This window comes from Schistocerca serialis, chromosome 1 (assembly GCF_023864345.2).
Source record: "Schistocerca serialis cubense isolate TAMUIC-IGC-003099 chromosome 1, iqSchSeri2.2, whole genome shotgun sequence".
In the NCBI taxonomy this organism is placed as follows: Eukaryota; Metazoa; Arthropoda; class Insecta; order Orthoptera; family Acrididae; genus Schistocerca; species Schistocerca serialis.
In genome coordinates, this window is record NC_064638.1 from 667312114 (window position 1) to 667336021 (window position 23908).

Consider the following 23908-nt stretch of genomic DNA (forward strand, 5'->3'; position numbering starts at 1 on the left):
ATGATTGTAGAGTTGTTTTGTAGCCACAGAATCTGTCACCAGTGCATCTTTCTCTGTGCTTGCTGAACTTCTATGAAATAACATCTACTTCTTCTTAGGAACTTTGTCTTTAAAATTTGCAGCACTTCGGTTATGACTCATTAACAGAAATTTTTATGAACAATGCTTGTCTGAGTCTGGTTAACAAATACTGCCTTGTTTTATTGAGATGTCATCACTATTGTCATGATCAAGGTTCCATGGCCTGCAAGGCATTTCCAAGCTGGGATGGCTGTGGCACAGATTAACAGCCCAAGTAACAAGAACTGTAATGTGCATAAACACTGCTCTTTTCACCCTGTCTATGTTGCATTCATCTGAACTCAGGCACACACATAAAGAAAACAAAAATTCTGTGCACAATATGAGGGTAAAAACTATTTGCGTAACTAACAAGGAGTCACTTTCTAAGATCACAGCCATCATTCATCGATTTGAGAAAGAGATGGGGCAACACATCACTTTTTCCCCCACAGTGATTGTTACACAATAATGCATTCAGACAGAACTAGTTTTCTTATGCTCCAGAGGCATTCCCTCCCACCATTGACTTAATCCTCTTTCATATAAGATGGTGTTTATTATTTACTGATTTCTTTCTTCCTCTCTTTCTATGCCATTTTGCATTTCATCTTTTCATTTAAGATTACGAAAGCACAAACAGCCTCGTAATAGTACAAAAAACCCTAAAAAACATCAGTAAATTTATTTCAGTGCTGAAGCATTAAAAATGTTTGGTATTTAAAACTTATAGAAGCCAGGAGATATTTAAATATATCCAAGCATGAAGTTACTTTCTTGACTCTATAGCAAATGTCTCAGTTTACGAGTTCAAACATTTTCCTCTGATCGTATCAGGATACTGAGATTTCTATAATTGAGGAAGAGTTCTGAAAGAGTGGTAGCTAAGATCAGTTTCTTTTGGAGAACTGCCACACAAGTTGGGCATGCGACATCAGTTGTGCATAGATGCTGGCAACAGTGGACACATGAGCATTCTCACCCTCGTAGAAGGGGTTCTGGACACCCATACTGCACAGACACCTGCCAAGACCATTGTATTTTAAGTGCAGCAGTGGCAGATGGTAATGTCACCCCACAACTGTCAACATGAACTGTTGTGAACCGGTTACTAGCAGTGGGTCTAAGGGCACACCATCAAAGTGTATGGTTCAACTGGTGCTGCCAGGGGATAACCTAGAAGATGGAATGGCATGCTAAGGTCTTCATCAATGAGAGCAGATTCTGCCTGCATGCAACTAGTGGTAGTCTGCATGTACAATATAAACCTGTGAGCATTTTCTCAACAGTGCATTCATCCAAGACACATTGGCACTACTCCGAGCTTTATGGTCCAGGGTGTGATAAGTTGCAGTTCTCGTTCAGCTTTGGTATTGGTGGAGGAAACATTGGCCGGTGGTCAAAAGACGCAGAATGTTATTCGACCAGTTCTTCTGCCGTTCTTATTAGAGATGGTGCTGTTCTAAAAGCATAATACTCACCCACACATTACTTGCAATTGACCGGTGGTCAAAAGACGCAGAATGTTATTCGACCAGTTCTTCTGCCGTTCTTATTAGAGATGGTGCTGTTCTAAAAGCATAATACTCACCCACACATTACTTGCAAATCTCATTGTGGTCCAAAAACGCACAGTAGTTTTATGGTCAGCATGATCAATGGACTCATTTTGAATGAAGACATGTGGCATATGGCGAGATTACAAGTTATTGTGCATCCATGACTTACAGAGCTGTGTGAGTGGATCAAACAGGTGTGTAATAATGTATCCCAAGACAGTAGTCATCATCTATATGATCAACTGTATAGCAGAGCTAAGTGCCTGCACTGCCACACATGTAGGCCAAACTGTACACTAATACAAGCTCATACCTCATACCTTGGAAATGCTTGAGCTATTGATCTGTAATTTCATGTACCATATATGTCTACAATAATTTCTGAATGAACTGGAAAGCTCCCAATTGCTGCTGTTCATTGTGATATTTATATTACAATCACAGCATTCTTCAGTCTACATTGAGGGAAACCATAAAATAAAACCATTGTTGATTATAGTTCTACAGTAATAGCTCCCACAATTATCATCAAAATACAACAGCTGCAAACTGCATGCCTGAATTGCTGATTTTTAAGAGATAGTGATTATAGAAGAGTATCATCAGTGACCTGACCATACAGCCACAATGCCGTGATCCAGGTATGTAGAGAAAGCATTTCACTACATTATACAAATCATAACAATATGTTATAACCAGCAAGCATCACACAAGAGTCACAAGAAAGTACAAGAGATCATTCACCAAATAATAGATGCGTTGAGTCATTTACAGGCACACAGAAAGAAAAAGAAACTTTGCTAGCTTTCAGAATAGCTCCTTCACACACGCGCGCGCGCGCGCACACACACACACACACACACACACACACACACACACACACACACACACACACACACCTGTGACCTATGCCCCTACATTGCGCTGGCCTGGACATACAATGCCAGGATTGCATTTTGACAGGTGGTGGACTAGGGTGAAGTAGAGGTTACACCAGGTGAGGTGGATAGAGGGAGAGACGGGAGGCAGGTAGAAGTGTTGGGGGAGCTTGGAGGGGGGCAGCAGGTTTGCTAATTAGAAATATAGGAGTGCAAGGTGGCAGATGTATGCCTAGGCATGTGATAAATCGGTAACAGAGCTACTGAAATGTGGTGGCACAACAAAGATGACATGAAGGCATGGATTGACAGGGAGCAACAGGTCTTGCCAGTGCTGATGCCCCTTCCCTACACACCAACATCCCTCATGTCCATAGCCTTGCCACTAACGAATACTATCTCTCCCACCATCCTTCAGACTCAAAAGGCATTACCCCATCGTCTTACACCTTAATGACTACATCCTTACACACACAGCTACTTCTCCTTTAAGGGAGAGAGACCTTTTTAGAGGAAGCCTTCCTATTCTCCTTAAACTCCAAACCCATGTCTGGATCAGATACATTGATAATATCTTCATGATCTGGACTCAGTGCCAAAAAATGTTCAAATGTGTGTGAAATCTTATGGGACTTAACTGCTGAGGTCATCAGTCCCTAAGCTTACACACTACTTAACCTAAATTATCCTAAGGACAAACGCACACACCCATGCCCAAGGGAAGACTCGAATCTCCGCCGGGACCGGACTCAGTGCCAAGACTCTCTATCCTCATTACTCCACGTTCTCTCCAGTTCAATGACCCATCTTCCTAGATGCTGACGTCACCTCTCTGAGGGCTATAATCTACACCTCTGTCTTTATTAAACCCATTAACCACCAACAGTGCCTGCATTTCAGTGGCTATTACCTCTTCCACACCAAAAAATTGCTCCCATATAGCCTGTCCACAAATGGAAGGCATATATGCAATGACAAGAATTTTGCCTATTATGCTGAAGGTCTCGCAAAGGCCTTTACAGATAGGCATTACTTCCCCCCCTCTCCCCTTCCTCCAACCTGGCCAACAGATCTCCCATGCTGTATTCCCCACTCCCATAGTCCCAAAAATCAGCTAGAAAGGAGTGCCAAATCATCACCCAGTATCATCCTGGATGGGAGCCACTGCATCTCACACTTTGCCAGCACTCTGATCATCTATCACAATGCCAGGAAGTGAGGAACATCCTACCAAAGATCCTTCTCTCACTTCCTATTCCAGTTCTGTCACAGGCTTATCCTATCTCTTCAGAGGAAGAGCCACATGTGAAAGCAGCCATGTCATATACCATCTCTGCAGCAGTCACTACTCAGCTTTTTACATCAGAAAAATAACCAATCAGCTGTCCCCAAAATGAATGGCCACAATCAAACAGTGTCAACGGACAAAGTTGACTACCCAGTCCCGCACAACATGAGGCGAGAACAACATGTTTGTGTTCATAGGCCACATCACAACCCATGTCCCTCTGGATCGTTCTTTCCAGCACCAGCTTTTCTGAACTAAGCGGATGGGGGATTACTCTTGCAACACATCGTTCACTCCTGTAACCTTCATGACCTCAATCTCTGCTAACTCGCTGTTCCCACACCTTCTAGCCATTAGTTTTCCCTTCCTCTGTCCTGTCACCCATCCCAACCACACCTTCAAATGATTTTTATCGTACACCACATTTCATCAGCTGCAGTACTTGTGTATAACATGCTTAGCTCCCTCCCGTATTCCTAGACAGCAAATCTGCTGCCTCCCATAAAGCCATAAGCTACACATCTCCAACCTCTCTGTCTCCCTCTACCCAGCCTACCCGATACAACCCCCACCACACTCCAAGTCCACCTGCTGAAATGCAATCCTGGCATTGTCTCTCCCATGAGCACAATGCAGGGATACTGGTGTGTGTATTTTTTGTACTCTAGATTGTAAAATGATTTATTCTGAAAGCTATTTTCTTTCTCTTCTGGGTGTGCCTGTCAACGACAACACTTCTGTTATTCTCATCTTCTTTAGTCCTAAATTATTTATGTTCTGTGGTAACTTTCCTTCCCCTATTTAGTCACAAACGTTGTCCCCCCCCCCCTCCCCCCCCCCCCCCCCCCCCCCCAATGGTATACTTCACTCTATTAAGTTTCCAAACAGAGATTGTAATGCATTACATTTCACAACAGTAGCAAGGAAGCATCTGTGACATTGCTACAAAACACTGCTTCGCAGTTTTTTTGTAGACATGAAAGTGTGTGCTAATGAATGGATGGGACATATATAAATTTCATGTCAGCCTGTCAAGACTAAGTTACAACTAGCACAGTACTCATAAAAATTAATTTTGCAAGCTAGATCACTCACTCATTTCCATATTACACTATTCATAGTTTTCCTATGTATCAGTTCATATGCATAGAATTAATGATGCAAAATAGGCACTGATGTTCCTATCCAGCAGTAGTATCAGCAGTTAGTCAAACAAATGGGGAAAAAAGGACAATCTGCATTTCATGTCCTTCCTACTCCGGCTATCATTTATGTTACTGCTTAAACAGCAAAACACATCTACTGCTTTTAGTGTCTCATTTTTTAATCTGATTCTTCTGCATCACCTTACTTAATTTGATTAAATTCCATACCCTTGTTTTAATTTTGTTCATGTTCTTTGTATAAACTCTCACTCTCTTCAAGACACCATCTGTACCAGCAAACTGCTCTTCCAAGTTCTTTGTCATCTACATCAGAATTATGCCACTTCTTCCTGCACTTTAATTGACTTACTAAATTTCTCCTTGGTTCTCTTCACAGACCGCTCAATGTACAGACTGAGTAACATTGGGGCTAGGTTAAAACCCGAACTCACTTGTTTCTCAGCTACTACTTCCCTTTCCCCATCCATATTCTTCAATTTCTTATAACCGAAAACTGGTTTCTGAACCAACTGTATCTAACCTTTTGCTCCCTGTATTTTGTCCCTACTGTCTTTAGAATTTCACAGTGTGTATTCCAGTCAACATTGTCAAAAGCTTTCTCTAAACCCATAAGGGCTATAAATGTAGGTTTGCCTTTCTTCAGTCTAACTTCTAGGGACCTTGTTTTGTTTTGGGTCTTTTAGTACTCTGTCAAATTCTTCTTGCTGAATGATATTTAGCTGTTTATTTGCTTATTCAGATGAGATATCACTGCTGGGCGTTGCATCAGTTTACACAGCCTAGCAAAGGGAGAAGTAAACACTCTTGAATCTGGTTCTCTGCAGTCAGGAAATTGTTCATCATATTCTCTTCAACCAGCAGCATTTCCATTACAAAACCCATACACACAAGCCATATCGGCCTAGCCTAGCCAGCATTTGTAAATGTGTGTGATATGCTTAAATGATTCACAGCAGCCAGCCGGGGTGGCCGAGTGGTTCTAGGCGCTACAGTCTGGAACCGCGCTGCTGCTATGGTCGCAGGTTCGAATCCTGTCTCGGGCATGGATGTGTGTGATGTCCTTAGGTTAGTTAGGTTTAAGTAGTTCTAAGTTCTAGGGGACTGATGACCTCAGATGTTAAGTCCCATAGTGCTCAGAGCCATTTGAACCATTTGGTTCACAGCAGAATTGGCCAACAAATCACAATCACAGTTGACAAAATTCAGTAATGTAAACTCAAACACAACTTCACACATCAAATTTCAAAACACAAATGACAGTCATAAATCCACAGCAACTGGAATACCAACACATGGAATTAAAACTTGTTTCATGTTTTATTTAAATTAGCCTATATTACCACCTTCTAAAATATTCATTATTAGTCCTGGAACACTGTATATAAATACATTCATACCTCTCATTCTCACAAGAGAGAACAATTATGGCACTGAAATCTCTGTTATCTACATCATTGAAACAACACTTACTTTTCAATGAAGCTATGAAAATGAAACTTAAAAATTAATAAATCTCATCACCTCTCTCACATGACATAAAGCAAAAAATTTCTGACACACACACACACACACACACACACACACACACACACAAATCCGATGAATCATTATTTATAGTTACCTGTTGGTGCTGCAGCAGCGAACATTGCTTTGTGAATTTAAGGGTACATGAACTGAAGGAAAACACAAACTGAGATTGCACAATTTTTGTATATTAAATATAATTATTCTTTTTCTAATTTTCTCAAAAAGGAAATAACCACCCTCAAATACAATGTTACATAACCTGCTTTGACAAATGATATTTTTAGTGAAAGCTAAAAAATAAGATTCAGCGTTTACTCTACAGCACTGACATAAATAATACTTAAATGAAATGATAATTAAATGGACACCCTAGCTGCAAACAGGCGTTGATGTACTTCATTGGGGACATGTTGAAAATGTGTGCCCCGACCGGGACTCGAACCCGGGATCTCCTGCTTACATGGCAGACGCTCTATCCATCTGAGCCACCGCGGGCACAGAGGATAGTGCGTCTGCAGGGACTTATCCCTTGCACGCTCCCCGTGAGATCCACATTCCCAACATGTCCACACCACTACATTCGTAGTGCGCCTAATAGATGTCCCGGTCGGGGCACACATTTTCAACATGTCCCCAATGAAGTACATCAACGCCTGTTTGCAGCTAGGGTGTCCATTTAACTATCACTTCATTTCTAGCAAAGCTGCATGGTCATCCACGGTAACTGTTCTTTCGGGAACAGATACTACCGTCATATATATAAATAATACTTACATAACCGTTGCAACTGATACCCCCTTTGAAATACTGAGCACCATAATTGTATAATTTACTAGTTACTTATTGCACAACTGAAAGCTGAAACAGCAACGTATGTATGCAATGCTAATACTACACGTATGCAATGCTAATACTACACAATTAAAAGTACTTGAGGGCAGTTTAGTAACAACTGGACCTGAGATTACAAGGATTGATTAGCTTGTGGTCACATTCAGTCACTTGCCAGTCTGGTGAGTCCTATCATATTTTTTGTGGCTTTCATATCCACATCATCATCATTATATGAATAGTTACATTTGGCAATATTAATTATTACAGGTTTGATTACTTAATGAGGTCACAACAGTGAGTCCATTAATAAATAATTATGATTATAAGAACAAATATACACAAAGCTGACTGCATTATTACTGGATTAAAATTTTCCTCCCTTTCAGAGGGACTAGTTAGATCATTCAGTTTTCTTTGCTACAACCAGAGCACCTTTCCTTTTAATAAAATAATTAGAAGAAACTGTTACACATAACAACTGTACACTCTGATATGCTAAACTGGGCTAATGAATGAGTTATATACATATATGACTTTGAACAATAAAGCATCAACATATGTTAACATTTTTTGCTCTTATGCAAATGCAAAATTCGAAATTAATATGGTATCACAAATAAATTTCCTACTGACAACATATCCTCAACTTTCCTGCCAGAACTTGTTGCTACATCTTGTTAAAAATATCAGTAAAAACTGCACATACAAAAGAGATACTACTGATCATCTGCTGGCTAACAATTATAAACAACACATTATAAAAGTAATCACTAATATGTGATGAATATACAAAGATAAACCCAAGTTATGTATAAAATCTTAATACAAATGTGTGCCAAATTCAACATAAAAACAAACATAAATTCAAGGAAAAGAACCAGAATTTTCTTTCCCATTTAGCGAATACTAGAAGTAACATCCTTAGCAACACAACTTTTCGTAGTTCAGTTCTTGACACAGTTATTGTAATTACAAGGCACAGAAGCTGAACAACTTGCAGTGTTAAGTAAACTTAAAGTAATTGCACTACATTAATGTTGTCTCATTTTGTAGAAACAGTGCTCCGAGGTTTCACATAAGAGTGTATAATACAGTATACCAATTACAGACCTCAAAACAATAAAATCTGCTGAATATTTGTGTAATATAGCTATTGAATGAACCAACTTTTAAAGCAGAATATGAAATATGAATAGAAAACAATAGTTTGCAAGGTCATAATTTTCAAGTATGAAACTTGAGATTTATTCTTAAATTTACATTTGACTTTCTTTGTTAAATTTTTAAGTTACTCTTCCCTATGATGTGCCTTTTTAATTGCTGTACTTATTGCTCAAATAAAACCTACACTTATATTAATGAATATTCAAAAAATTACATACACAGAACTGTACAAGTGCCTGTACAAAAATAATAAAACTCTGCAACCACTGGTACTATAGGAAATTGCAACTACCCAATGAAGTTGCACAGAAACTGTCAACTATAAGTGGTGCATTTCCTTGTTGTAAGAATTTAAATATTTGCACCTCTTTAGTAGGGAAGAAATATCCATAACCATATTTCACAGGATTTCTATTCTGTTTCTGTTCTGAGATAGTGCACCAGAATTTTTATGTTACAATGTTTTTAACAAAATTCCAAGCAACTGAAATAATACTTCAATCACCATTATTTGCATGCTTCCTGGAAACAACCCCAGAAGCAAAACGGACTGTTAGAGATACCAGTCAATTTTTGTAATTTGTAATTTTACACTGTTGGTCCACCACAATATGACAAAAACATTTTATTTAAGATCTAGTATCAGCTAGGAGGTATTGTTTTCGACATCTGACCATATCCCAGACTAGGTCGAGTACCAAACCATGACATCTTCCATTCCAAAGTCTCCCGCAGAAGCCTCTCCTCCTCTGGGGTGAAGTGTAATAATGTTGCTACAGCTCGTGTTAGATGCTGTGCCTGTAATGAAGAAATAACAAAGTAAAACGCAAAGCACTGACTATCTTAACAGCAAAGAAAGAGAAGGATGATTTAGTTGCCTTATCATACTAACAAATCAGTTACATTTTCTTATTCCTTCCCAAAGCTCTCTTCTAACAACACACTCACTCAAGATCCTATGATCCTGAAGGTGTAAGACAAGATCAGCAAGCAATGCATCTCATGGTATGTGATCGAACATAAAATACATATAAAACTTGCAAAAGTTTTCTGAAATTTGAGATAGAATATCCTTTAAAAACATGCTGTTGTTGAAACTCACACTTGAAACCGCTCCAGAGATGAGATGGATTCAAAATCGTCACCTGATAATAACCTTATTTTAACCTTCATCAAATGCACAATTACAAGTGGTAATTGTTCTTTCCAGGCCAAACACAAAAATCATCAGTAGACAAGGAGTGCAAAATTTGAAAAAGAAAATTGAATACAAATGAGAGGGTAAAATTGAGGTGGGGGAGACAGAGTAAATATAACAAAATGAAATGAAATAAGAGACAGAAGAATGTAAAAATATAAGGAGATGAAGGAAGATTGTCCATGAGAAATCTTGGATGAAGGTGAGTTTACATTACGACCATGTGTTTTGATTAGCTGCTGGAAGCACTTTACTGATCTACAATTATGAACCAGCTGTGTTGCAAAGGGGAATCCAGATCACGTAACAGCTCTTATGTTTATGTTTCACATGTTCAGTGACAGGATATTGTTGTGGCCAATGTTGGCAGTGTGTGTCTCGGCAGTGTGGCTAGGCAGGTCTCTATCACAACACACACAGAACTTTATTTATTTGTGTAATAAATATGCTGTAATATCCAGAATTAATATCCACTCTGCAGCGGGATTAAAACCGTATGCCAGACTGGAACTCAAACCTGGAACCTCTGCCTTTCGTGCAAAAATGTTCTACCAGCTGTGCCATCAAAGCATGATTCATGACCCACCCTCACAGCTTTACTTCTGCAAGTACCCCATCTTCTACCTTCTAAATTCCACAACAGTTCTCCTGCATACCTTGCCAGACTAGCAGCTTTGTCTTCAAAATCAAATTCTTACCTAAGAAGAAAGAACCATCCTTTGCCCTGTTGGTCAGTCAACACTCCACAAATGGACAAAGCAGTTTATCAACGAGGCATCTTACATGAAGTACTAAGTTTAATTAAAGCTAGATCTGTGGGACGTTTACACCATTTGAGGCCACATCTGTCCTAAGCTTTGATGAAAAGAACTGACAGTTATGTGAACTACAATTCATCTGACAATGTCGTACTTGGACCACATAAGGATGTTCACTTAGCTATGATTACAAATTTACTTTCAAAGTGGAAGCATCTAATATAGTACGTCAAGCAGTTTTTTGCAGACAATTGAAACAAAGCCTGAAGGAACTGGAGTTCATGTCGCAGTGGTTACACGCAATATGCGAGTGAAAAATTGACAAGTGTCACAACAACTTGGTGTATCTGCAACTGAGATGTATTTTTTGAACCTTATGGACAAAACAAGGAAAATGTGTCTTTTGTTACAATGTACCGCAGCCACTGAAATGATTAAGAAATCACTTTATTCATGATGGAATCACCTTGCCCAGCCTTTGTATTTTGAAAGCCTTTAATAGAAGGTCTTCTGCAGCACCAGCCAGGTGATCTTTCAATTGCCTATTATAAATCAGAAGCTCACGCGAATGCAAGCAGACATGTCCTAACGCACAACCTGTGAGGTACATAAAGATCGTGAAGGAAGCTCCATCAAACTGATAAAATTTTTTGGATAAGCCGATCTCGAGCCACACCCAAGATCAGAAAGCACCTGTTAGAAGTCAAGGAAACTCCCTGAATGAAACTTCCTGGCAGATTAAAACAGTTTTAATCTGCCAGGAAGTTTCATATCAGCGCACACTCCGCTGCAGAGTGAAAATCTCATTCTGGAAACAACCCCCAGGCTGTGGCTAAGCCATGTCTCCGCTATATCCTTTCTTTCAGGAGTGCTAGTTCTGCTAGGTTCGCAGAAGAGCTTCTGTAAAGTTTGGAAGGTAGGAGACAAGATACTGGCAGAAATAAAGCTGTGAGTACCGGGCGTGAGTCGTGCTTCGGTAGCTCAGATGGTAGAGCACTTGCCCGTGAAAGGCAAAGGTCCCGAGTTCGAGTCTCGGTCGGGCACAAAGTTTTAATCTGCCAGGAAGTTTCATATCAGCGCACACTCCGCTGCAGAGTGAAAATCTCATTCTGGAAATTCCCTGAATGTATTTTTGGAAATTTACTCGAACATGCGAGCATGGAAAGGATACAGTTTCCTCCTATTTCATAAAGGATTTGTTACATCAATAAATCCACTTTTTGCGCAACCTACGTACTGCTTGTGTCTGAACCATGACTGCTTTCAAAATTTATTTTCTAGAATTCATGGTCTAGGTGCATTTTATAATAATCCTATGCCCTTTGAGATGAAAAATAGAATTTGCTTACACTCATACAGACTGATAATGCATCAAATGTAACTTTGTCTATTGTGGAGGACAGAGATCAAAATTCTGCAGAAGAAGCTGTGGGAGAATTCAAGAACTGTATTTCTAGTTAGTTGTGCAACAAAGTATCTGACACGTCATGTCACTGGACTTCAAATGAAAAGACCTGCTCTGAGCTTGCAAGCTTAGTGATTCCGTGAGCTCCAGTGAAGACTTTACTCATGAAGCCTTAAAATACTTAGAGGATGCACCACGTTCAAGTGCATAAACAATGACATTAGGAATTACAACAGCAAAATGCCATGTCAATGCAAAATTAACAGCAAAACAAGACTTGATAAGTGTACTGTCAAAAGATGGACTTACTTCCCCATCATCTGAGCGGTCTGCTATGATATCAGAGTTCAAAATTATTTTTGCATCTTTATATGGATCAAATATTTTACTTTGAGAAAACATGATGAAATCGTTAGCAACAGTAATACAGTCAAGGTTTCCCACAATCAAAAAGAAAATAATTCATTTATATGTAAGAACAAGAACTTTTGTCCGCATTAAATTTTTGAATAAAAGGCCCAAATGGGATGCAATGACGCAAGCTTCAGCAGAAAGAAATCTTCTCTGGACTATTGTCATCCTTAGCAACATCATGTTAAATTTTTTATTTCAACATCAAAACTTAAGTTTCATCATCTGTATCATTATATTCTCTTAATATGCCTGAATTAAAGCAGCACACTAAATTGTAAAATATTCATCGTTTTAATGTGCTTAAGCCTAAGCTCAAGTAATGAATTACAGCTAGGTTCGGATACTGACAACTTTTGTCATTGGTGCTTTTACTGTTTAACATTTCCTTTTGAATATTTCAAACACCAATTATTTTGAATCATCCTGAACCCCATCAATGAGACACTAAAAATCAAATGAAATGAGACATGAAAAATTGTTTTACCATGTGAGGTTTCCATTAGCTAGTGTGCAACTGTACCTGTGTTGGTTGCCAAGTGATGTTAACACACTGCTGACCAATGAGAGGGTACTCACCGGAATGGCCTAACTTTCTAGTCGATGTATCTTGTGTGTTGTTGTTGTGTTCTTCAGTCCTGAGACTGATTTGATGCAGATCTCCATGCTACTCTATCCTGTGCAAGCTGCCTCATCTCCCAGTACGTACTGCAGCCTACATCCTTCTGAATCTGCTTAGTGTATTCATCTCTATGTCTCCCTCTACGATTATTACCCTCCACACAGCCCTCCAATACCAAATTGGTGATCACTTGATGCCTCAGAACATGTCCTACCAACCGATCCCTTCTTCTAGTCAAGTTGTGCCACAAACTTCTCTTCTCCCCAATTCTATTCAATACCTCCTCATTAGTTATGTGATCTACCCACCTAATCTTCAGCATTCTTCTGTAGCACCACATTTCAAAAGCTTCTATTCTCTTCTTGTCCAAACTATTAACCATCCATGTTTAACTTCCATACATGGCTACACTCCATACAAATACTTTCAGAAACGACTTCCTGACACTTAAATCTATACTCGATGTTAACAAATTTATTTTCTTCAGAAGCGCTTTCCTTGCCATCGTCAGTCGGCATTTTATATCCTCTCTACTTAGACCATCATCAGTTATTTTGCTCCACAAATAGCAGAACTCCTTTACTACTTTAAGTGTCTCATTTCCTAATCTAGTTCCCTCAGCATCACCCGATTTAATTCGACTACATTCCATTATCCTCATTTTGCTTTTGTTGATGCTCACCTTATACCTTCCTTTCATGACACTATCCATTCCGTTCAACTGCTCTTCCAAGTCATTTGCTGTCTCTGACAGAATTACAATGTCATCGGCGAACCTCAAAGTTTTTATTCCTTCTCCATGGATTTTAATACCTACTTCAAATTTTTCTTTTGTTTCCTTTACTGCTTGCTCAATATACAGATTGAATAACATTGGGGAGAGCCTACAACCCTGTCTCACTCACTCCCCAACCACTGATTCCCTTTCATGACCCTCGACTCTTATAACTGCCATCTGGTTTCTGTACAAATTGTAAATAGCCTTTTGCTTCCTGTATTTGTCCCCTGCCACCTTCAGAATTTGAAAGAGAGTATTCCAGTCAACATTGTCAAAAGCTTTCTCTAAGTCCACAAATGCTATAAACATAGGTTTGCCTTTTCTTAATCCAGCTTCTAAGGTAAGTCGTAAGGTCAGCATTGCCTCACGTGTTCCAATATTTCTACGGAATCCAAACTGATCTTCCGCGAGGTCAGCTTCTACCAGATTTTCCATTTGTCTGTAAAGAATTCGCGTCAGTATTTTGCAGCCATGACTTATTAAACATATTGTTCGGTAATTTTCACATCTGTCAACACCTGCTTTCTTTGGGATTGGAATTATTATATTCTTCTTGAAGTCTGAGGGTATTTGCCTGTCTCGTACATTTTGCTCACCAGATGGTACAGTTTTTACAGGACTGGCTCTCCCAAGGCTGCCAGTAGTTCTAATGGAATGTTGTCTACTCCCTGGGCCTTGTTTCGACTTAGGTCTTTTAGTGCTCTGTCAAACTCTTCACGTAGTATCATATCTCCCATTTCAACTTCATCTACATCCTCTACCATTTCCATAATATTGCCCTGAAGTACATCGCCCTTATATAGACACTCTATATACTCCTTCCACCTTCCCGTTTTCCCTTCTTTGCTTAGAACTGGGTTTCCATCTGAGCTCTTGATATTCATGCAAGTGGTTATCTTTTCTCCAAAGGTCTCTTTAATTTTACTGTAGGCAGTATCTATCTTAGCCCTAGTGATATGCGCCTCTACATCCTTACATTTGTCCTCTAGCCATTCCTGCTTAGCCATTTTGCACTTCCTCTAGTTCTTTCAGTTTATCCAGGTCCCATTTCCTGAAATTCCCACCTTTTTGCAGTTTCTTCAGTTTTAATCTACAGTTCATAACCAATAGATTGTGGTCAGAGTCCACATCTGCCCTTGGAAATGTCTTATAATTTAAAACCTGGTTCCTAAATCTCTGTCTCACCATTGTATAATCTATCTGAAACCTGTCAGTATCTCCAGGCTTCTTCCATCTATACAATCTTCTTTAATGATTCTTGAACCAAGTGTTAGCTATGATTAAGTTATGCTCTGTGCAAAATTCTACCAGGTGGCTTCCTCTTTCAATTCTTCCCCCCAATCCATGTTCACCTACTACGTTTCCTTCCCTTCCTTTTCCTGCTATCGAATTCCAGTCACCAATGACTGTTAAATTTTCATCTCCCTTCACTATCTGAATAATTTCTTTTCTCTCATCATACATTTCTTCAATTTCTTCATCATCTGCAGAGCCAATTGGCATATAAACTTGAACTACCATAGTAGGCATGGGCTTCGTGTCTATCTTGGCCACAATAATGTGTTCACTATGCTGTTTATAGTAGCTTACCCGCACTCCTATTCTTTTATTCATTATTAAACCTACTCCTGCATTACCCCTATTTGATTTTGTATTTATAGCCCTGTATTCACCTGACCAAAGTCTTGTTCCTTCTGCCACCGAACTTTGCTAATCCCCACTATATCTAACTTTAACCTATCCATTTCCCTTTTTAAAATTTCTAACCTACCTGCCCGATCAAGGGATCTGACATTCCACGCTTCGATCCGTAGAACGCCAGTTTTCTTTCTCCTGATAATGACGTCCTATGGAGTAGTCCCTGCCCGGAGATCCGAATGGGGGACCATTTTACCTCCGGATTACTTTACGCAAGGCGATGCCATCATCATTCAACCATGCAGTAAAGCTGCATGCCCTCAGGAAAAATTACGTCTTTAGTTTCCCCTTGCTATCATCTGTTCACACTACCAGCACAGCAAGGCCGTTTTGGTTGATGTTACCAGGCCAGAATAGTCAATCATCCAGCCTGGTGCTCCTGCAACTACTGAAAAGGCTGCTGCCCCTCTTCAGGAACCACATGTTTGTCTGGCCTCTCAACAGATACCCCTCCGTTGTGGTTGCACCTACGGTACGCCTATCTGTATCACTGAGGCTCGCAAGCCTCCCCACCAACAGCAAGGTCTATGGTTCGTGGGGGGAGGGGGGCGGGGGGAGGGGGTATCTTGTGTACCATGATTATTAAAATGAGATATCAGTTTTGGTTCTGTTCTGTTCTCAACTGTCCAATTTATATAAGCTCACATCATGTACGTAAATAGCAAAAATGAACTTATACCAAGCAATCAATAATAAACTATACACAGCTTCTATTTTCATTTATTCACATGCATGCTTAAATTCTGAAGTCTGGATGTCTTCAATATTGCCTTGCGGAGTAATCATGCAATACAGTGTAATGGTTAGCATCACTGGCTGACATTCTGTGGTTCACCAGTTCAAAACTGACCATCAGAAAGTATTTGTTATTTAGTATTTATCATTTCTGAATGGTTCTTGAAATATCATATGTTAACAATGTTTGCATATTCTGGAATATTTGGTATTTGTATATATAGCTGCAATCTCCGTCCAAGAGTCCAGTTCTGTTCTGACTATGCTGGGGTCCGTAATATACACTCTTCATCTGCTGTACTTCATTAGTGATCCTGTTACCAGATTTGGACTTGACTTTGGTTTTGGCATGGCACTGTCTGGGAGATGAAATGTACTTCAAAACATATACACCCCTCTGACTCCAATTAGGCAATATAAAAGCCATTGCCTATGCCGACAGGAACCAGATTACAAGCAGTACATCCTTATTAAGATCCATATTTACAGGATATGTGTGAATTCCAAAACAGCAGTAAGTCAGATGCATATTACATGTTCATCAATTTTTTCTGGAAACACTGGTCATGATCTGACAAAATGGCTGGAAAGATTTGATCATTCGTCAAATGTTAAAGGTGGGACGACATGATGTATTTGGCAAAAGTGTACTTTATTTGGACAGAACAACCCAGCAATGGTTTGAAAACAACGAGGAGAAGCTCAATAGTCAAGACAAATTCACGGCAGAACTGAAGAAAACCATTTAGTGGCAGTCAGCAGCAAGTCCATCTAGCATATCAACATCATCACTGGGAAATGTCACAGTTGTACATACAGAATTTTCTGGCCTTATGCCACCCCATAGAAATGAATACAACACAAGCCAACAAAATCTCACACTTGATGAGGAGTGTCACAGTAGACATGTACTAAGCTCTTCTGGTAAACAGTTCACAATGACAGAGGAATTCCTCATGTGGTGCCACTGAATTGAGGAAATCCAACAGAAAAGAATCTGATGAAAGAATTAGGAAGACCACCACGAGCTTGCCTCTCTCATACACCAGATAGGAAGAGAAGAGAGAAAGCAGTGTGTAGCATTCAGAAATGTTGGACCAAATACGTAAGAGAATGAATGTCGACCCCACACATCAGGGAGTAATAGAGAGTGTTCAAGAAAGGGTGAATCAATTTTTAGCACAGTCTATTCCACCACTAGTCGAATGCGCTGTGATGAAAGGTTTCTGATCATCACAACAGTCTTAGTCATGTCAGTCAACTGCAGTTGATTATAGTCGACCTGTAGGATGAAGCCCATTGTCGTACCCTGGATGGGGTCATTCTCCAACATGCTGTAGCTGTTTTCTGTCACAAGCACTGTAGGTGGTCAAGGACAACTTTGGAACACTAATTACCATGAACGGCCAAAACACATCCCTAAAGATATTTGTATAGGGAGATCTGAAACAATTCATGAAGGGCAGCTTAGTGCCACTGATGAAGAATCATGCTCTGCTACCACTACAGACAATCCAAGGGAGGAAGCTGCTACTGAAGCACCAATAGGATCAGACCTGGCCGAGGAACAACATCAGCAAGTTCTAGCTAGCCATTCTGCGTTAATTTTCAGATACTTCCAGGTCCTTACTGGAGGAAAGACAGACAAAGCAGTCCATAATTAAACACCATATCAACACTGGGGATCATCCACCAACTAGTCTGCACTCATATCAATGACGAATAATACAGGAGGAAGCTGAGAAGAAGCTGCGTGATGACATCATTGAATTTTCAGAAGAGTTCTAGGTCTTCTCTTGCGGTCATTGTGAAGAAGAAGGATAGCACATGGTGGTTCTGTGTCAATCACCAACAACTGAATAAAATCACAAAGAAAGATGTCTACCATGCAACATATGCTGTGTAGTGTAGAGGTTAACACTACTGGCTGTCATTCTGCAGGTTACCAGTTCAAACCTGACCACCAGTGATTATTTGTCCTTTAGCAGTTATTATTTCTGGAAGGTTCTTGAAATAGCTTGTGTTCGTAATAATTGTATGTAATGGAATACATATTATGGAATTTTGATGTTTGTATAAACAGCTGCACACACTGTCCAGGAGATCCGTTTTTTCTTCTGACAGTACATTGGTGTCACTAACCTTTGTGCTTTCAGTGCTAAGTGTTGTGCTTCACTGGTGACCCTGCCTTTGGATTTTGACTTGACTGTGGTTTCAATGTTGCAGTATTAGGTTTTGTAACATAACTGACTTTACAGATAACTTCTGAACTTAGATGAAAATTGTACTTTGATTTTAGTTATAGTTCTGACAAAGACAAACACATTTGCCAGCCACGTGGTAAACGCTGCACTAAAACTATATAGTGTTAATAGTATAAAATAATGTTTTTTAGGTTTTAGTTTTTCAACAAAACAATGTGTTGGATGGTTACAGATGCATATAGTTGTGGAAAGTCTCCTCATTATTTGTATTTGGGACCACTTGTGTTCCTACACAGGTCAGCTGATGATGACTACAATGAAATATAATTTGCATTCATTCACACAATTCAAAAATCTTCAGATATGGTGAGAATATTTTAGCAAATTGTGCAACCAATTATAGAACAGTGAATGCATAAAATCCGATTGCACACAAGCAGCCAGGAATTTTGCACTCTAGCCTGGTCAAAATGTCAAGGGGGGAAAAAATATAAAAGAAGTGTCAAGAATTAATTAATATACATTTAGGTATACCTCATACTCGCGGCTAGTGAGGAACTTCATAAGAACATGCTTCAGATATTTAAAGTTAACGTCATCCTCGGAGCCAATAGGTGGAGGCTGTCTACTGCTGCTTGTTCCCGGTCCTGGGCCAGGGCCTGGCCCAGTGCCCTGGGCAGGAGCCTGCCCCGAGGGGATTACATCCACACTGTCACCTGTATCGTGGCTTGGATTGCGCAGTTCACGTTGCAGTGTTTTCTTCATATCACCGAGTCGCTGTTGTAATACACGGACACTCTGTAAAAAACAATATCTGTATGTCAGTTTCATAATATTATGTTCATGTCATAAGCCCTATTTATCTGACTGATTCACACAAAAAAATCTCGTCCTACAATTTAGAGTTTCTAATTTACTAAATGATCATTTTTTCAATAATTTCAAAAATAATGCAGAAATTGGATTGAGAGATGAAATGTGAAAGTTTGAAAGTACTCAAATTATAGTGTTTGCTATGCAGATAAGATGTAAAAAGCTTCCTTAAATAAAACTAAAGACATCTGTGGCAGTGTTAAATCACATGTATCAACAGGATAACCATTGTTTTCTTGTTAAGGAATACATTTGTGGCAAAAGTACATTGTTCAGCGTTCAGTGACTGTAATTCAGATATTTCAGTATAACAAATAAGTCACTAGAAAAGAACCGTTTTGCTACTCACATTACTATATCACTGGACATACATTTCTGTTATTTGTTCCACTACTGCTTATGTGATTAAAAAGAAACAGAAAATGCAAAATTTTTCATACCTTATTTTTTTCAGCTACTTGCTCCTCCAGATCTAAAATAGTTCTTCTGAGTTCCTGCTCTTGTTTCTCTGCCGCATGTTTATCATGTTCAATTAGTTCCAATGCCTGAACTCTATTTAAAAGTTCTTGAATTTTGTTTGACTGACTTCCAATCTCCTAGAAAATAGATATAAATATTATAACAATAAAAATTCCAGGTAGGAAAAAAAAAAAAACTCAAGTTCATGTTTTTGTCTAATTGGCTATGTATTTCGAGGAACCATTCAAGTGTTTATCTGAAACAATTTGGAAAAACCACAGAGCTTCCAAATCTTGATGGCTAGATGGAACTATAGCAAGTTTAGGTCAGGGAGAGAGTGGTTTTGAAGATACATTTATCATATATATATATGTAGTTCAGCAGAATCAATGCTGATGAAGGAAAAAGGGAAGGGTTGAGTGAGACATTGCAAACAGCCATGGATGTAGAAGCAGATATTGCTCATTGGCACTGCAGATTGCTGCATGTTCAGTAACTGGTTACTAGTGTTTGCAGTTAGCCATAGTTAGGCAATGACCATTAATTCATGCATGTCAACAGCTGCAGTGCAGACTCAATTAACCAGACTAATTGTTCTCATAAATCAGCCCACTAATCGAAAATGCAGATAACTGAATTTATGAAGAAAAATGACTTTTGTATTATTAATTCTAGAAAGATAAACTATGTCACGCACATATGGTTATCTTCTAACTACGTTGTCATATAGTTATGTTTCTAAAGTATGTACATAAAACAACAAAAACAAATTAAACTTATTAAAATCAACAAAAATCAGTGATTAAGAGATTAGAGAGATTTTTTGTACTTGCACACATATTTTAATTAAAATTTCTAAAATACTGCAACCTCAATCATGAAATACCTAACCAAAGTCACAGGGCAGTCACAGCAGTTTAATTTTGTTTAAAATAATTGGTACTTGTCATTTGACAAAAATAATTTTTCTCCCTTCGCTGCTGCTATATCACAAATTTGTTTTAGCTGTAGTAAACTCACAGTGTCATTCTCCATTTTTTGAATCATTTGAAAGCTGTTTCAGGGCTTGAAATGCTTCCGCATAAGATGGTTCTGCATAATTTTCTGCACCTATGTTTGTTTTGTATCATCTTCATGCATTTCCTATTGTTTGTTTGCCTGCAATATGTTTTCACCAATTTCATCATCCAATCATCCATATCTATTATTGAATTTTTGTGCTCCCACTTGATTATTTTGTTCCAGCATTTGTTCCAAGTTTTCCTTTCGATCAAATCCCACAAATCTACAACCACGTAACAACACCCCTTTACATTCATTTGCTTGAAAAATGATGACTTCTATGTTATCTTCATCAACAAATAACAATCTACATAAATGCTGCTTTTTGTTTCCTATAAAGTCATTGTAATGTTTCAATAAGACTTTGATCCTTTGGTTGTAGCAAGGATGTCACATTAGGAAGCACAAATTTTATAGTAAACATTCCATTTTTCTCTCTCTAACAGTTCAGCCAAAGGATATGTTGGTGCATTATCTGGTAAAAGTAGGATTTTGTGTGTTTACCAATTCTGTTTTGAATTTTTTTTACTTCAGGGATAAAAGCTTCATTGGTGTTCATCATGTCCTTTTTTTATTTTTATAAATTAAGGGAACTCTCATATTTTTGAGGCACCTGGGGTTTCTGTAATTTCCGATGAGGAGCAAATCCATTTTATGGGTCCTGGTAGCATTTGCATGCACTAATACTATTACTCACTCTTTACCAGTTTCATATCTTGGAACTGAACACTCTTGCTGAGAAGTTAAAAGATTTTGATGATAAGGATTTCCAGTTTAATACAGTTGTTCATCACCATTGTAAACAAGGTCCAAGTCATAGTCATTTTCAGCGGATTCTTTTTTAAAACAATCTTAAAAAGAATATGTTGGTTCATCAACTGACATTTTGTCACCTTTTATTTCCAATCTGTGAATTTCACAATGAGATTTAAATCTGTAAAACCACCTGTTACCTGCCACACAATTCATCGCCACTTTTTTTAAACTGTAATGGCTGTTCACATCACAAAGGATCAGATATCAGTTGTCCAGTTGATCATTTATATAAACAACAAAAATACAAAGCTTCTTCCGAAACCTTTAGGTTTTTTCATCACTTCACTCCTGTCTTCAGTATCAATTATGCAGGTATATTTCAACACCGAATCAGTATTATTCTTAATATTCATTATTGTAGAATTACCTACATCATACTTCCAGAATGAGATTTTCACTCTGCAGCGGAGTGTGGGCTGATATGAAACTTCCTGGCAGATTAAAACTGTGTGTCGGACCGAGACTCAAACTCGGGACCTTTGCCTTTCGCGGACAAGTGCTCCACCAACTGAGCTACCCAAGCATGACTCACGCCCCGCCCTCACAGCTTTACTTCCCCCAGTACCTCGTCTCCTAGATTCCAAACTTTGGAAGGTAGGAGACGAGGTACGGCGGAAGTAAAGCTGTGAGGACGGGGTGTGAGTCGTGCTTGGGTAGCTCAGTTGGTGGAGCACTTGCCCACGAAAGGCAAAGGTCCTGAGTTCGAGTCTCAGTCCGGCACACAGTTTTAATCTGCCAGGAAGTTTTAAATCATACTTATTGGATAACTTATAACCAGTTTCCCTTTTTTTAATGAATCACTAATGTTTATTTTTTCTTTACACGATAACATCGCTTTATTGCGCTTTGGCATTTCTAAGCACAGGCGTGACACGGCACAGTGACTGGCAACTGTAACTCAAACAATAATGAAATCTGAGAGACAGAGATTGGGAGGGTAGTGCCAGTGTGACATGTCCTTACATGCACAGACCATACTAAAAAGATGTTTGCTCGTGATTGACAATCCAGATAATGATGAATCCATATAACTAAGATCTGAATAATCGAAACTACACTGTTATTGTTGTACCAATATAATAGCAAATTTTGCACCAACTTAAAGTACAGTGCACAGCTGATATACGATGGGACTTGGGTACATTACAAGCTGTAAGCATTGTCTTATGTAAATGCCTGAAATGCAGTTGCCAATTGGAATGGGATTTCTTGTTGGCCAAATGCATTAGAACAATTTCTGTGTGATTCAATGCTAGTGAAAGATGTTACTTAAATTGATGATGAGACTTAAGCTTTTGTATTACAGAATGGCTGCATGAGTTTGAGAACATGGACCAATGATCAAACCACCAACAGATTAAAATTTATGTAGTAGTGTTCAGTAAAATGTTGCTTTAATCCAAAAGCTTGTGTTGCTCAATGTCATCTGGTAGCTGTGCTGATCTGGTATCTGTTTTACCTACATAGTAATAGACTATGAAAGATAGCTGACAAGACTGCTGACTATGTGAGGATTCATGCTAGCCCCAAAATAGCAACAGTACGTCAAAAGATTCAACAGCAATGATTTGCAATAAAAATAAATGTGATGAATACAATACCTTATCCTTTATTTCTATTTCATTTTGTAGAGTGCCAACACGAGTCTGTATGTCAGCTGCATCTCTCTGTTGTTCACGAAGCTGTTGTCTCACCAGCTCACATTGCTGATTCAGCTCTGCACATCGAAGTTGGGCAACATCTTTCTCACTCTTCTCTTGATGTATTTCACTCAAAAGCTCTGCGGTACGTTCCTCACTCTGTGAAAGCTTTCCTTCTAAACTCATTATCTGTTCTTGTAATGATGTACTAGTTGTTTTTTCATCTGCAATTTAGTTTATAATTACTAAATGTGCGCTAAATGACTTATGGTATAAAATAAATTACTCTATCTCTGTATAGCAATTCCAGTAATTTCTAGCTTACTATTATTTTACCAACTAAGACATTATTGACACACGTATAAGACTTCAACTAAAAGAAACAGCAAGGACACAGCCCTGTCACTTGTGCGAGATGTTAAATTAATCACAAATTTAATAGCGACTAGAAAAAGTCTTGACAGAATACCAAAATGACTTCACCATCACAATAACATTTTAAGAAAAGGTGAGGGGTTTGTGAAATGTACTCAGCTAAACATCTCATGCAGTTATTTTCTGAATTTTACAGATGTGAAAATATTTTGTGATTTATAACTATTAATCTCATTCTTCATTCCAAAGTCACTAGTAATAGAGCAATAAAGACACTAATTTCAAAAATTTTTTTGAAAGCAGTACAGAATACAGCATCCTCTGTTGCCATTTCAGTAGCTTAGAAGGAAGGAAGATTAAAGGGATTTGAATAATGAAGCTAATGCACAAGCAAATCA

General features: G+C 38.7%; 1 protein-coding gene and 1 non-coding gene across 3 annotated transcripts in view; both read right to left on the minus strand.

Annotated features, from left to right (window-relative positions):
* Nucleotides 1-6642: 6642 nt before the first annotated feature.
* LOC126479837 (golgin subfamily A member 1) overlaps nt 6643-23908 on the minus strand; it is a 130670-nt gene continuing 113404 nt past the window's right edge. For both annotated transcript variants that reach the window (XM_050103819.1, XM_050103818.1), the window contains 4 exons: nt 23097-23359; nt 19599-19754; nt 18820-19083; nt 6643-9274 (listed from right to left, as the gene is read on the minus strand). In XM_050103819.1, the coding sequence (XP_049959776.1) occupies nt 9119-9274; nt 18820-19083; nt 19599-19754; nt 23097-23359 (839 nt within the window). In that variant the 3' untranslated portion in view covers nt 6643-9118. The remainder of the gene's footprint in view (nt 9275-18819; nt 19084-19598; nt 19755-23096; nt 23360-23908) is intronic.
* On the minus strand, nt 6900-6974 carry Trnat-ugu (transfer RNA threonine (anticodon UGU)). Its single transcript has one exon. It is a non-coding gene; the product is annotated as a tRNA-Thr (tRNA).